We start from the raw sequence: 12,665 nt of genomic DNA, 5'->3' as shown, positions 1-12,665 counted from the left end.
CTTGAAAGGGACCATGACTCTCAATTCTCTCGCTAGCTGGCTATTCCAAGGCTCTGCAGTAAACCTCTGGAATTTCATAGTCAGCATCACATAGGTGCATGCATAGAGTCACCAATGCCCTTTTTTGCCAGAGTGGGGCAGTTTCTCTCGTTCAAGACAAGACGCTGTCCTTGCTTAGACCGGGCAAGCAGATGGTGCATCTGGCGGAGGGGCTGAGGAATCAGAGGATGGTGAGATTCCCTCAAAATGCATGGTTCGCTCACCTTCCTGTTCTGTTTGTTCAGCCCTTGCTGTGTCTTTTTTTAAATCCATTCATGGGATGTGGGCTTCGCTGGCTGGGCCAGCATTTATTGCCCATTCCTCGTTGCCCTTGAAAAGGTGGTGGTGAGCTGCCTTCTTGAACCGCTGCAGTCCATGTGGTGTAGGCAAACCCACAGTGCTGTTAGGAAGGGAGTTCCAAAATTTTGACCCAGTGACAGCGAAGGAATGGTTATATATTTCCATGTCGGGTTGGTGAGTGACTTGGAGGGGAACTTCCAGGTGGTGGTGTTCCCATCCATCTGCTGCCCTTGTCCTTCTAGATGGTAGTGGTCGTCGGTTTGGAAGATGCTGTCTAAGGAGACTTAGTGAGTTTCTGCAGTGAATCTTGTAGATGGTACACACTGCTGCCACTGTGCATCGGTGGTGGTGGGAGTGAATGTTTGTGGATGTGGTGCCAATCAAGTGGGCTGCTTTGTCCTGGACGGTGTCAAGCTTTTTGAATGTTGTGGGAGCTGCACTCATCCAGGCAAGTGGGGAGTATTCCATCACACTCCTGACTTGTGCCTTTGGGGAGTCAGGAGGTGAGTTACTCATCGCAGGATTCCTAGCCTCTGACCTGCTCTTGAAGCCACAGTATTTATATGGCTAGTCCAGTTCAGTCTCTGGTCAGTGGTAACCCCAGGAATTTGATAGTGGGGGATTCAGTGATGGTAATGCCACTGAACGTCAAAGGGCGATGGTTGGATTCTCTCTTTTTGGAGATGGTCATTGCCTGGGCACTTGTGCGGCACAAATATTTCTTACCACTTGTCGACCCAAGCCTGGATATTGTCCAGGTCTTGCTGCATTTGAACATGGACTGCTTCAGTATCTGAGGAGTCGTGAATGGTGCTGAACATTGTGCATTCATCAGCGAGCATCCCACTTCTGACCTTCTGATAGAAGGAAGGTCATTGATGAAGCAGCCAAAGGTGGTTGGGCCAAGGACACTGAATGGCTGCACAGAGTATGTCCATAGGCGCAGCTGCCACCCACTCTAACCACCAGTCTGCCAGAAGAAAGGGTTTGGCTGGCATAGCCTTGGTGGCCTATGCACTGTGTAGCAAGTGACAGTGTGCTGTGTTCTCTGAAGGAGAATGTATTAATATGGGTGTTGTAGGTGAGTGAGGGTCTGAGTTGGAGTGAGGGGTGCAGCAGGTGAACTGTGCTTTTGTGGCGATTTGCTGCTGCATGATGTTTCTATAAAAGTCAGAGAGTTGGTGAGCAACAAAAGACTGGTGCTGCAGGATTCTCAAAGGGTAGGATAGAGTGGCAGCATTAGCTTAAAACAGTGAATGCATTAATATATGTTGGTTTAGTTGAGGGTATGCAGTTAATGGGTCTGCTCACACAGGGAAACAATGTTTCAGCCAAAATCAAACTACACAGTACCTACAGTGCAAGGGTCATGGGACACCTCCAGTGACCGGCAGGGCTGTCTCTGGGCAGATTTGCTTTTGGTGCCTTTCACTGCTCTTTTATTGGGCAGAGGACAGGAAGCACCCATCCTGTCCCCCAACCTCTTGCGTCCCCAGCTGCGAGGCCACATCCAATGGCAACTTGCAAACTGCATATGGAACCCGCCCCTTGCTTGAAAACACAAAAATCCCAAGCAAAGTCAGCCATGACTTTCTGGAAACCTCAAAAATGTCTGACTCTCATTTTACGAGCCTGAGAGGAAAATCCGGATAATCTTCAGCCTCCTATCTTCAGCAACACAACCGCAGAGAGATGACCATACTTCACAGTGCAGAACATTGAAGACTGTTCATAGGTTTCCCTTCTTGACTAGAGAGTGTAGTGGTTTAATTTTACACCCCAATTGTACTTAATGTCCAATGGGTTTCGACAGCCTTTCATAGGAAAATCAGACAAGCTAAGGACTCCTTGTTGCCAGTCGCTTGCTTTACATGAGTTGTCTGAATATTGGAATAAAAGTGACCTTTCTTTATTGTGTCAGAATGTGCCTTGGAAGATGAAACCTATGAGGATGGAGCTGAGACTACAGTGGAGTGTAACCGATGTGTCTGTGCCTGCGGCAACTGGGTGTGTACTGCTATGACCTGTGACGGTGAGTTGAAATATTATCCCAGGAATAATACTGATATTGTTCTATTCCAGGATTCTCAGGTAAGGAGAGGCGTTATCAAATTTCCTCCTCCTTCCCCACATATATCTGCATACAGAACCAAAATATGCCTGTGGTTAGATAGCTTCAGGTGGAATAAGGAACAATGAGTTGCTTTGAAAGAGGTAAAAAATAAGTTGTTTTGTGCAAATATTGAGGATTAATGAGTGCGGATACTGTTACTAATTTTTTAATTCATTTATGGGATGTGGGTGTTGCAAGGGCCAGCAATTATTGCCAATCTCTATAATTATCCTTCAGAAGATGGTGGCGAGCCACCTCTTGAATCACAGCAGGTGTAGGTATACCTACAGTGAGCTTAGGTAGGGAGTTGCAGTATTTTGATCTAGTGAAGGTACAGCAATATATTTCCAAGTCAGAATGGTGTGTGGCTTAGGGCGGAATTTTCCGTGCCCGCTGACGTTGGGCATGCTTGGCAACATAAGCGAACGATATGGCGGGAAGGCCAAAAATTGGATTTACGACATCGTGAACCCAGTTTGTGATTGTCCATTCAGCCCATCGATGGCGGGCATGTTTCCCGCCATCGGATATCGGGAACCTCATTGTAACACATCTGCATATCATTATAAGGCTAGCTCGCTGGACTCATCCCCCCCCCCCCGACACTGGATCATCTGCCCACGTTAGCGTGATTGCACTCCGATGTGTTTCCCAACAGCACATAAGTGACGTGCACCTGGTGAGCTGCACTTCGCTCGGGACTTCGAGGTTTGTTTGCTAATCTTGCCTCAGATAGCACTCGCAGTCATCAGCGCCAGGCTTTGCAGACAGCACCACCGCACTTTTAGGGGAGCTCACGGCATGTCTCTGCCTACCAGACCAGCCTTTGTACGGCTGCAGGGCTATGGCTTGCTTGGGGAAGGGGGAGAAGTGGCCTCGGGCAAGGGAAGCGGCTGCAGGTTGAGGGCTGTACTGGGGAAAGAGGGTATGCCAAGGTTTGTGTGGGGACACAAGTTGATCTGTACAAGTGGCGTCAAGGTGGTGAGGGCTGAGAAGGCAGTCTCCACCAGAACAGATGAGACCAGATGGAGATATGAGATGTGTGTGAAAGAGTGAGTGGTGATTTCCCTTGAGCTGGCAGTGAGTGAGATGCCAGTGAATGTGTGACGGGCTTGAGTGTGTGAGTTTAGAGTGATGAGATGGTTGCCATATCCTGGCTGCATGGATGAGATCATTCATCCTCTATCTGCATTGGTTGGCCAACCTCTTTTGTGCAAGATGAACACTGATCACCAGTGCCTTCATCTGCCAAGCCAGAGTGGTTAAGTTGCTGTCCCTCCTGCGGCCCAAGCAGAGGTAGAGGACATCACGACGGGCCTCCACAGCATCCAAAAGGTGCTCGAGGGATGCGTCACTAAACCTGGGGGCTCCAGTCGCCTTGCCTTTCGGGGCGGTGTCTTATTTGCAGCAGTCCTGGGCTGGAAGCACTGAGTTAGGTGTGTGCATGGCTGCACTTTAAATGTAGTACCTGGTGTGATGAAGGGGCGTGGTGGGTGAATTGGAGCCCGCCTGCCTGAAACGGCGTGTTTCCCGGGAATGCATAATTAATGCAATGGGTTTGGGATGGAACAGCGCGGGAAACCACCATTGCTGCTGACAGGTAAATTGTCGTTTCCCTTGGAGTGGAATTTGGTGGGGATTGTTCCCTTACACCTGCTATCTTTGTTCTTTCACTTTATTTCACTTTAAGATGATCCAATAAAGCAGTAACAGGAAATCCAAGCAGATCAAAATTATTTTTCCAAAAACGTACAAGAGCACTGGGTGATAAAGTAATTTTTGAGGTTGAGATGACTTTTTGAGCAAGAGTGCTATATGTTCATTTCCTCTAAATATTACAGGAACCCAAGGGTTTATGAGGGCTTTCACATAGAGACAAAAAATAATAACATTCCACAGAGCTGCACAATTCAGGGCAAAGAACATTTGAACAGTTTGGAAGTGGAGTTGGGTGGGGGCAGAATGGGAGGAGCTGCTATTGAATTATTTCCCTTGGCATTGGGAACCACAGGGTACCTGAGCATTTCCAAGAATAAATTTATGCTGCACAGAGACACAGACCAGAAGGTAAACAACTTTTTACATTGGTGACTGAAAGAAACGCATTTAAACTGAGGAGTGTTAAAAATACCTGTAAGCAAAAGCTGAGTTTTGGAGAGAGGGAATCAGCCTGATGGAATTGAGGGGAACTCAATAGCATCACCAATAGGGAAAATGCATATCACACGTCTTACCTGTTAGTGAGGTAACCTCATCATGCCATACTACTACCACCCCACCCCAATTCCCAGTTTGGGAACCTTTGTTTTAAAATCCAGCATTTAAAAAAGATAATCTGTCCTATAGATTACATTTAGCAATGATATCTTCCTGTTGTTCTTTCCACATGTTATTGGACTTAAATAATCTAGAAAAGTTATTGGCCTTAAATAGTCTAGAAAAGCCATCAAATTGGCTGCTGTATTTCCTACATTACAACATAGACCACACTTCAAGAGCATTTCATTAGCTGTAAAGGGCCAACATTTTCTTTCCTTCCTACCTAGCTACCCACCCACTTACACCATAAAATGACCAACACTGAGACCTGATTAATCTGGTAGTTGTTAATGAGTAGCTGTGGCACAAACTTGCCATTAGGTAACTAAGAGGTGATAGATATATTGCAACTTTAAACCCCTCCAGCCATCCAGACAGCACAGCAAGGGCTGAACATTAAGAGCAGGAGGGTGAGGGATCCAAGCATTTTGAGGGAATCTCTCTGGCCTCTGATTCCTCGGCCCCTCAGCCGGATGCACCGTCTGCTAGCCGGGTCCAAGCGAAGACGGCTGTCTCAGCAGAGATGCAGGTCGTACAGTACGAGGGAGGGCCGCAACGGGTCCCTGCATGATGAAACTGTGGATATTTATAGATTTAATCTCTGCATCACCAATTCTCTATTACTGCATTTTTAAAAAATTACCTTTTCACTTTATTGTCCTCTTTTTCCATGTCACTTCTTTGTCTTGCATTGCCTCTTTCTCGGATGACTCTTGCTTTCTTCTTTGGCTTTCTCAATGAAGGTAAAAATAAGGACCTCCCTGAGCAGCAGCCACAAGCTACTACAGATGATGAGATGACTGAGGAGGATTGGACAAAGTACGTCCATGAACTCAACAAGCACCAGGTTAGTACAACAGCAGTCTGAGACTTAAGGGCAGGCTCAATAGTAGGGGGGTGTTCACCTCTCACCCATTCAGGGAAGGTTGGTCTCCTCTCCATGCACCTCAAATCCTATTCCCAATAAATGCATGCCTGAGTTATATCCCTTCTAAATCAATACTTTGTGTCGGTGTCCACAAGTGAGAGGGACGACATGGGTATAGAAATCAGGCAGAAGGACTGTGATATAATTGAAGAAATTAGTATAGAAAGGGAGGAGGTTCTAAGTGGTCTGGCAGGCTTAAAAGTAGATAAATCTCCAGGCCCGGATGAAATGTATCCCAGGCTGTTGAGTGAGGCAAGGGAGGAGATAGCAGGGGCACTGGCAATAATTTTTAATACCTCTCTGGCTACAGGAGAGGTGCCAGAGGACAGGAGGACAGCCAATGTACCGTTATTAAAGAAGGGAGGAAGGGATAAACCAGGGAACTACAGGCCAGTCAGTCTAACCTCGATTGTGGGGAAATTATTGGAAGCAATTCTGAGGGACAGAATTAATCTACACTTGGAGAAGCAGGGATTAATCAAGGACAGTCAGCATGGTTTTGTTAAGGGGAGGTCATGTCTGACCAATTTGATTGAATTTTTCGAAGAGGTGACCAGGTGTGTAGATGAGGGCAATGCAATTGACGTAGTCTACTTGGACTTCAGAAAGGCTTTTTATAAGGTCTCACATGGGAGACTGATAACGAAGGTAAGAGCCCATGGGATCCAAGGCAATTTGTCAAATTGGATCCAGAATTGGCTTAGTGGCAGGAAGCAGAGGGTGATGGTCGAGGGGTGCTTTTGTGACTGGATGCCTGTGTCCAGTGGGGTTCCACAGGGATCGGTGTTGTGACCCTTGCTGTTTGTGGTATATATAAACAATTTAGACTTGAATGTAGGAGGGTTGATCAGTAAGTTCGCGAATGACACGAAAATTGGCGGGGTGATAAATAGTGAGGAGGATAGCCTTGGATTGCAGGAGGATATAGACGAGCTGGTCAGATGGGCTGATCAGCGGCAAATGGAATTTAATCTGGATAAGTGTGAGGTGATGCACTTGGGCAGGATAAACAAAGCACAGGAACACACGATGAATGGTAGGACCCTGGGAAGTACCGAGGATCAGAGGGACCTTGGTGTGCATGTCCACCGGTACCTTAAGGTAGCGGGATAGGTAGATAAGGTGGTTAAGAAGGCATATGGGATACTTGTCTTTATTAGCCGAGGCATAGAATGTAAGAGCAGGGAGGTTATGCTGGAACTGTATAAAACGCTGGTTAGGCCACAGCTAGAGTATTGCGTGCAGTTCTGGAATCCACATTATAGGAAGGATGTGATTGCACTAGAGAGAGTGCAGAGGAGATTTACCAGGATGTTGCCTGAGCTGGAGAGTTTTAGTTACGAGGAGAGATTGGATAGACTGGGGTTATTTTCCCTGGAGCAGAGGAGATTGAGGGGGGGTCATGATTGTGGTGTATAAAATTATGAGGGGCATAGATAGGGTAGACGGGAAGGAATTTTTCCCCTTGGTGGAGGGATCGATAACCACGGGGCATAGATTTAAGGTAAGGGACAGCATGTTTAGAGGGGATGTGAGGAAGAATCTTTTCACCTGGAGGGTGGTGGGAATCTGGAACTCACTGCCTGAAAGGGTGGTAGAGGCAGATACCCTCAAAACACTTAAGAAGAATTTGGATGTGCACATGCGATGCCATGGCATACAAGGCTATGGGCCTAGTGCTGGAAAATGGGATTAGAATTATAGTTAGGTACTTGTTTGACCGGCGCAGACTCGATGGGCCGAAGGGCCTTTTTCTGTGCTGTAGACCTCTTTGACCATTCCAGGTCTGTCCATAAACTGTTCCAATGAGTGACAATTCCCAATTAATACTAATCGGTGTGAGAAATTATACAATTAGGAAGCATTTGTGTTGCCAAGATAATTAATATCAAGTATGAAAATTCTACTTGTGTAGATCAAAATTTGTCTTTTATCTGTATGCTAATTATGTCAAATATTCAATAATAACAGCTTTCTCCTTCAAAGTATTATGCTGATGATAAATAATAGTCAAAGCCAATGTAAATGGCTGCTAAATACTTCAATTTAATATTATTGGCTCATAAAACCAGATAGCTATTCCTTTCATGGCCTGGACACAATGGAAAATGCAGGGAAGTCACTTTCTGTGAGCACCCATTGATCAAAATGATTTTCATGTAACAAAAGCATGAGCATAATTGCAATCTTCCCTCTCTGAATAGCACTTGGTGAAAGACTGTTATCACCATTAGCTCATTGTGTTCAGGGTAATATATTAGCATAGATAGAGAATTGGCTAACTAACAGAAAGAGAGGGTCGGAATAAGCGGATCATTTTCAGATTGGCAAACTGTGGGGTGCCTCAACTATTTACAATCTCTATTAATGTCTTGGATGAAAGGACTGAATGTACTATAGCCAAATTTGCTAACGTTACAAAGTTAGGGAGGAAAGCAAGTTGTGAGTAAATCATGAAGAGTCTGCAAATGGATATAGATAGATTGAGTGGGCAAAAATATGGGCAGGTGGAGTAAAAATGGAAAATGTGACGTTGTCCACTTTGACGGGAAGAATAGAAAAGCAGATGACTGGAGAGAGACTGCAGAATGCTGCTGTATTTAGGGATCTGGGTGTCAGCTTGCATGAATCTCAAAAAATCAACATGCAGGTACATCAAATAATTAGGAAGGCAGATGCAATCTTAGCCTTTATTGCAAAGGGGATGAAGTATAAAAGTAGTACAGCTGTACAGGGGGTTGGTGAGACCACACCTAGAGTACTGCGTACAGTATTGGTCTCCTTATTTAAGGAAGTATACTTGCATTGGAAGCAGCTCAGAGCATGTTCAAGTTGATTCCTGGGGTGAAGGGGTTGCCTTATGAGGAAATGTTGGGCCTATACTCAGAGTTTAAAAGAATGAGAGGTGGTCTTATTCAAACATACAAGATTCTGAAGGGGCTTGACAGGGAAAATTCTGAGGATGTTTCCCCTCGTGAGGGAATCTAGAACTAGGGGACATTGTTTAAAATAAAGGGTCTCCCGTATAAGACGGAGCAGAGGAGGAATCTCTTCTCCTGGAGGATCATTAATCTTTGGAACTCTCTTCCACAGAGAACAGTGGAGGCTGAGTCATTAAATATATTCAAAGCTGAGTTAGACAGATCTGCGAAAGAGTCGAGGGGTATGGGGTTGGGGTGGTGGGGGGGTGCCATGATCTTATTGAATGGCAGAGCAGGCTGAAGGGGCGAAATGACCTACTCCAGCTCTTCTTCTGATTTTGTGTTCTTATGTTCTTTGTCTCACGCCATTAGAGACTGATTGTGTAGTTGCAGTAGTGATTCCAAAGTACTTTATAGTGGTGACCTCCACTGTGATGGTAGATAAAGTTTTAAAGTGCTGGGAGGGTTCAAACTTGAAAAGACCCTATTATTGCCTATAGCAACTATTATTGAACAGTTTAGTTTTGACATGTATAATCACATTGCTATATTTTAGATGTAACTGTCTTAACTATGTTTTTCATATCTAAAACAGCCTATTACATCGAAGACTTGATGCAAAATAGCTAAATTAAGGCTTTAGAATGTTGCAAATTTATCTCTGACATTTCCAGGCTGGCTGCTCAGGAAAGCACTAATGAGCTTATTTTTCTATCTTATTTAGGAGACTGCTGAGAAGGCTAAGAAAGTGAATGCAAAGGACATCTAAAAATATAGGGTTTGGAAGAGAAACAAAGTTGATTTTTTTTTTCTAACCTGTTTCTCTCCATTCAGCCTACCAGTAACACTTGGAACTTCAACAATCACTACTAAATATATATACACATTATAAACAGTATTTTTGGGCTTTATGTCGGGGATGAAGGGAGTCCTTGATTTTATTCAGACAGACTTCTTGTAATGTACTGTAATGTTTAGTAAAAGAGCTAGCCATAAACGGTAAACTGTTGGTTTGAATTGCAATAGCTACATAAATCTTTTAATGGAAGATGGTGAAAAACATATTCTCCCCTCCTTTTTAGTTACCCATGTTCCTCTATTACACACACAGCCAGAAGTGAAGCTTCCTTGGACAGCACCCCTGGACCAGAATTCTAGATTCTGGATTAAAGTTTCCCAGTGAGGCCTAAAATTCAGGCAGCAACTTTGATCAGAGTGATGGAGTCAAAATTACTGATAAGATTGGTTTGTTATTAGAATGCACAGAATTGTGGATATTTCGTGACCTTCAGCTGGCAGAGTTCAGTGACACGGAGCCAAAGTTGTGGTGTCATTTCCTGATGCTCTTTGATAACCAAACCCTTCAATTAACCCAGAATTCTGGTGCCAAAAAACCTCTGACGATAGAAGCAAGTTAATACAAGAAAAATTAGGTAATTTAAAGTTACATAATTTTGCTTACGCATAAATATCTAAAATATTAACTATAAATATGTATTAAGGACGTTATAATGACTAAAGTGATTCAAAAAACTGGCAAAGTCTGTTTGGCTGTGGCTGTGTCGCACTTTGGGATCCCTTCAGTTTAGATGCTAGAGTCTATGTATTATTTTTGGTGCTTATAAACATAGTAGGGTGGGAGTTCCATCCACAATTGTACCACTGCCCCAGGCAAGTTCTTAAGGTCAGCCTTACTTTTGGAGGGTTTCAGCCTGTGCACAGAACACACTGAAGGGGAGGTGAAGAAAAACCTTCAAATCATAAGTTCCTGGATCCTACAGCAGCTTAAGGAGGCCATCCTCCTTAATGCCAGAGAAAAACAATTGCCTTTAGCTAATTCATGTGCACAGTGCCAATCAATCACCTCATGATTGATTGCTACCCCCTGAGTGGGTGTCTCAATTTTTTTAAAGACCTCCTGAGCAAAGCTGAAACACCGTTACATCCTGACATTACTAAACTGTTAGTATCGTCATGTTAATAATGATTGAAAATGTAATGTGTGATGTCATTTTTCCATTCCTGCCCTTTTTGGTTCCCTATCCATATCTTTTTGGCCGTGCATTTTGGTATCCAACAGGAATTACACCAGATCACAACAAGGGCAGAAATAGGCAGGTACCAAATAGTCCCAGCTGATTTTTCCATTCCTGCCAGCCTGGCTGGTGCCTGAAGATTTAGCTCAGAGAAGATTCCTCCCCATGGTCTGTAGGTCATGTAGAGGATTATGGGGAATGTAACTTTAGCCACCTTCCCCAAAGGTTTACAAGCACTCTGTTGACATTTCATAATTGTTATTTACAGTTTTTTTATAATCTCTGGAGTGTCCAAAATTTTATTTAAACTCTTGTGTGTTATAAAGAGCATCCACAAAGTTGAACGTAAAAGCTTGAGTGCCTAAGGATAGATTGGAAATCCTGTAGAAGTTGGTGGTGACAGGCTATGTTAGGGTGTCAAATTGCCATGGTGTAGACAACAAGGGGGAAACTGCCTTATACCAGTATGCTCTGGTGCTGCTGAGATCCATTTGAAATACTTCTGATTAACCTGTAAAAGGCAAGATGTCTGCCAGGAGATGCTGTTGTTTCAAAATGTTTCCTCTGCATTTGGGAAAGAGTGTTCAGCATTGCAGCATGAAACTGCAATCATTATTGCAATAGTTAAAAATCTTGGTAGAATTTTCCAATACTTGCAATCTATCTGGGTTTCTCCAGCTAATGCCAGATTTCAGGAGATAAGGGTCACCTACTATATGTAGAAGGATATATCCAACTTTGGAGGTGACCCCAAAGAGGCGATAATCAGAAGGATGCTTAAAGAGAGAATATTGTAGTTTCAGGAATGGGGTCACAAGCCAAGACTAAGATGGGAAGAAGCACTTTTAAATTCCTTTGGGCTGTTTTTCTAAAGGTTAGATCAGCCATAGTATCCATGCATTATCCTAATAACAATTAATTTGATTGCTTGGCAAAAAACAGTATTCATCGTATTTCAATTTGCTTTTCATCTTATTCTCTGAAACTGGTTCGCTGACAATGTGGTTAATGAATCTGGTTGAATATTAACAAGACAAACCTGCCCCCAACCCCCTAGCAGATAAATAGAAGACCTTGCCTGAAAAATAGATACTTAATCAGTTTCTGTATCCCTGCATCTGTCAGAACTTCATGAAGTGTCAAGTTGCACATGTTTGCACCATGTATTTCTTACTCTCAATGTTGTTAATTATTATAGGCTATAAGACTGTATTTCTGTGACCTTGTTTTGAACTACTACCTTATTGAACCATAAGAGAAATGTTGTATACTCCGTGACCAAACTATCGTAAGAGGATTTCATGTATTGTAGTTTCCTTTTGTACTTACTGGCATTTTTGGGCTTAATGTCAATAAATTTTCTTATAAAAATTTTTTTTAAATCATGATTTCAGTTATTGAAAAACCAAAATGACTCTTATGCTTTAAATGTATTATTCGTTTACAATATATTTAGGGTAGAAATTTGTCTCGGATGATGGGCAGTATTGGATCAGCCACACATATACACAGCACCTGACATCCAGTTGCACTGTAGTCAATGGGATTAAATTTCGGGCACTGAGTATAAAAATGGCTGTACTGATACTGCCCATTTTGCACCACCACTTGAAACAAATTTCTACCCCACTGTTTCTCCTGATGAGTATGGAACAGTCAACGTCAGGGTAGCTACATTGGTAAAACTAGCATATTGTGTCTATTCTGTGTCAGTTACTCCTCTAAGCTCTGTATCATGTGTTGAAGAGAGTAAAATCTATGTTTTGTGCCCTGGACAAGTTTGTCTTTTTTAGCTTTATATCTTCAACTATTGCCTGTGGAATTTAATACAGACACTCCTGTGACTGTTCTGAACCAAAGATCCTATACACAATGCATAAGTGATGGAAATAATGAAATCTGATAAAAGGCTACACAGATAGTGAGCTAATCATTAACACACACGGCAATAGACTGATGTGTAGATAATCACCTGTTGAGGAAAAGAAAGGGAAAGAAAATTAAGGGCT

General features: G+C 43.4%; 1 protein-coding gene across 1 annotated transcript in view; it reads left to right on the top strand.

Moving 5' to 3' along the window:
• Positions 1-12,038, top strand: part of fstl1b (follistatin-like 1b) — a 119,745-nt gene extending 107,707 nt beyond the window's left edge. The window contains exons 9-11 of the mRNA XM_078559981.1: positions 2,261-2,371; positions 5,515-5,618; positions 9,345-12,038. Coding sequence (XP_078416107.1) covers positions 2,261-2,371; positions 5,515-5,618; positions 9,345-9,389 — 260 coding nt within the window. The 3' untranslated portion in view covers positions 9,390-12,038. The remainder of the gene's footprint in view (positions 1-2,260; positions 2,372-5,514; positions 5,619-9,344) is intronic.
• The last annotated feature ends 627 nt before the right edge of the window (positions 12,039-12,665 follow it).

This window comes from Cetorhinus maximus, chromosome 16, assembly GCF_964194155.1.
Source record: "Cetorhinus maximus chromosome 16, sCetMax3.hap1.1, whole genome shotgun sequence".
Classification (NCBI taxonomy): domain Eukaryota; kingdom Metazoa; phylum Chordata; class Chondrichthyes; order Lamniformes; family Cetorhinidae; genus Cetorhinus; species Cetorhinus maximus.
This window is presented reverse-complemented; position numbering and strand designations above follow the sequence as displayed.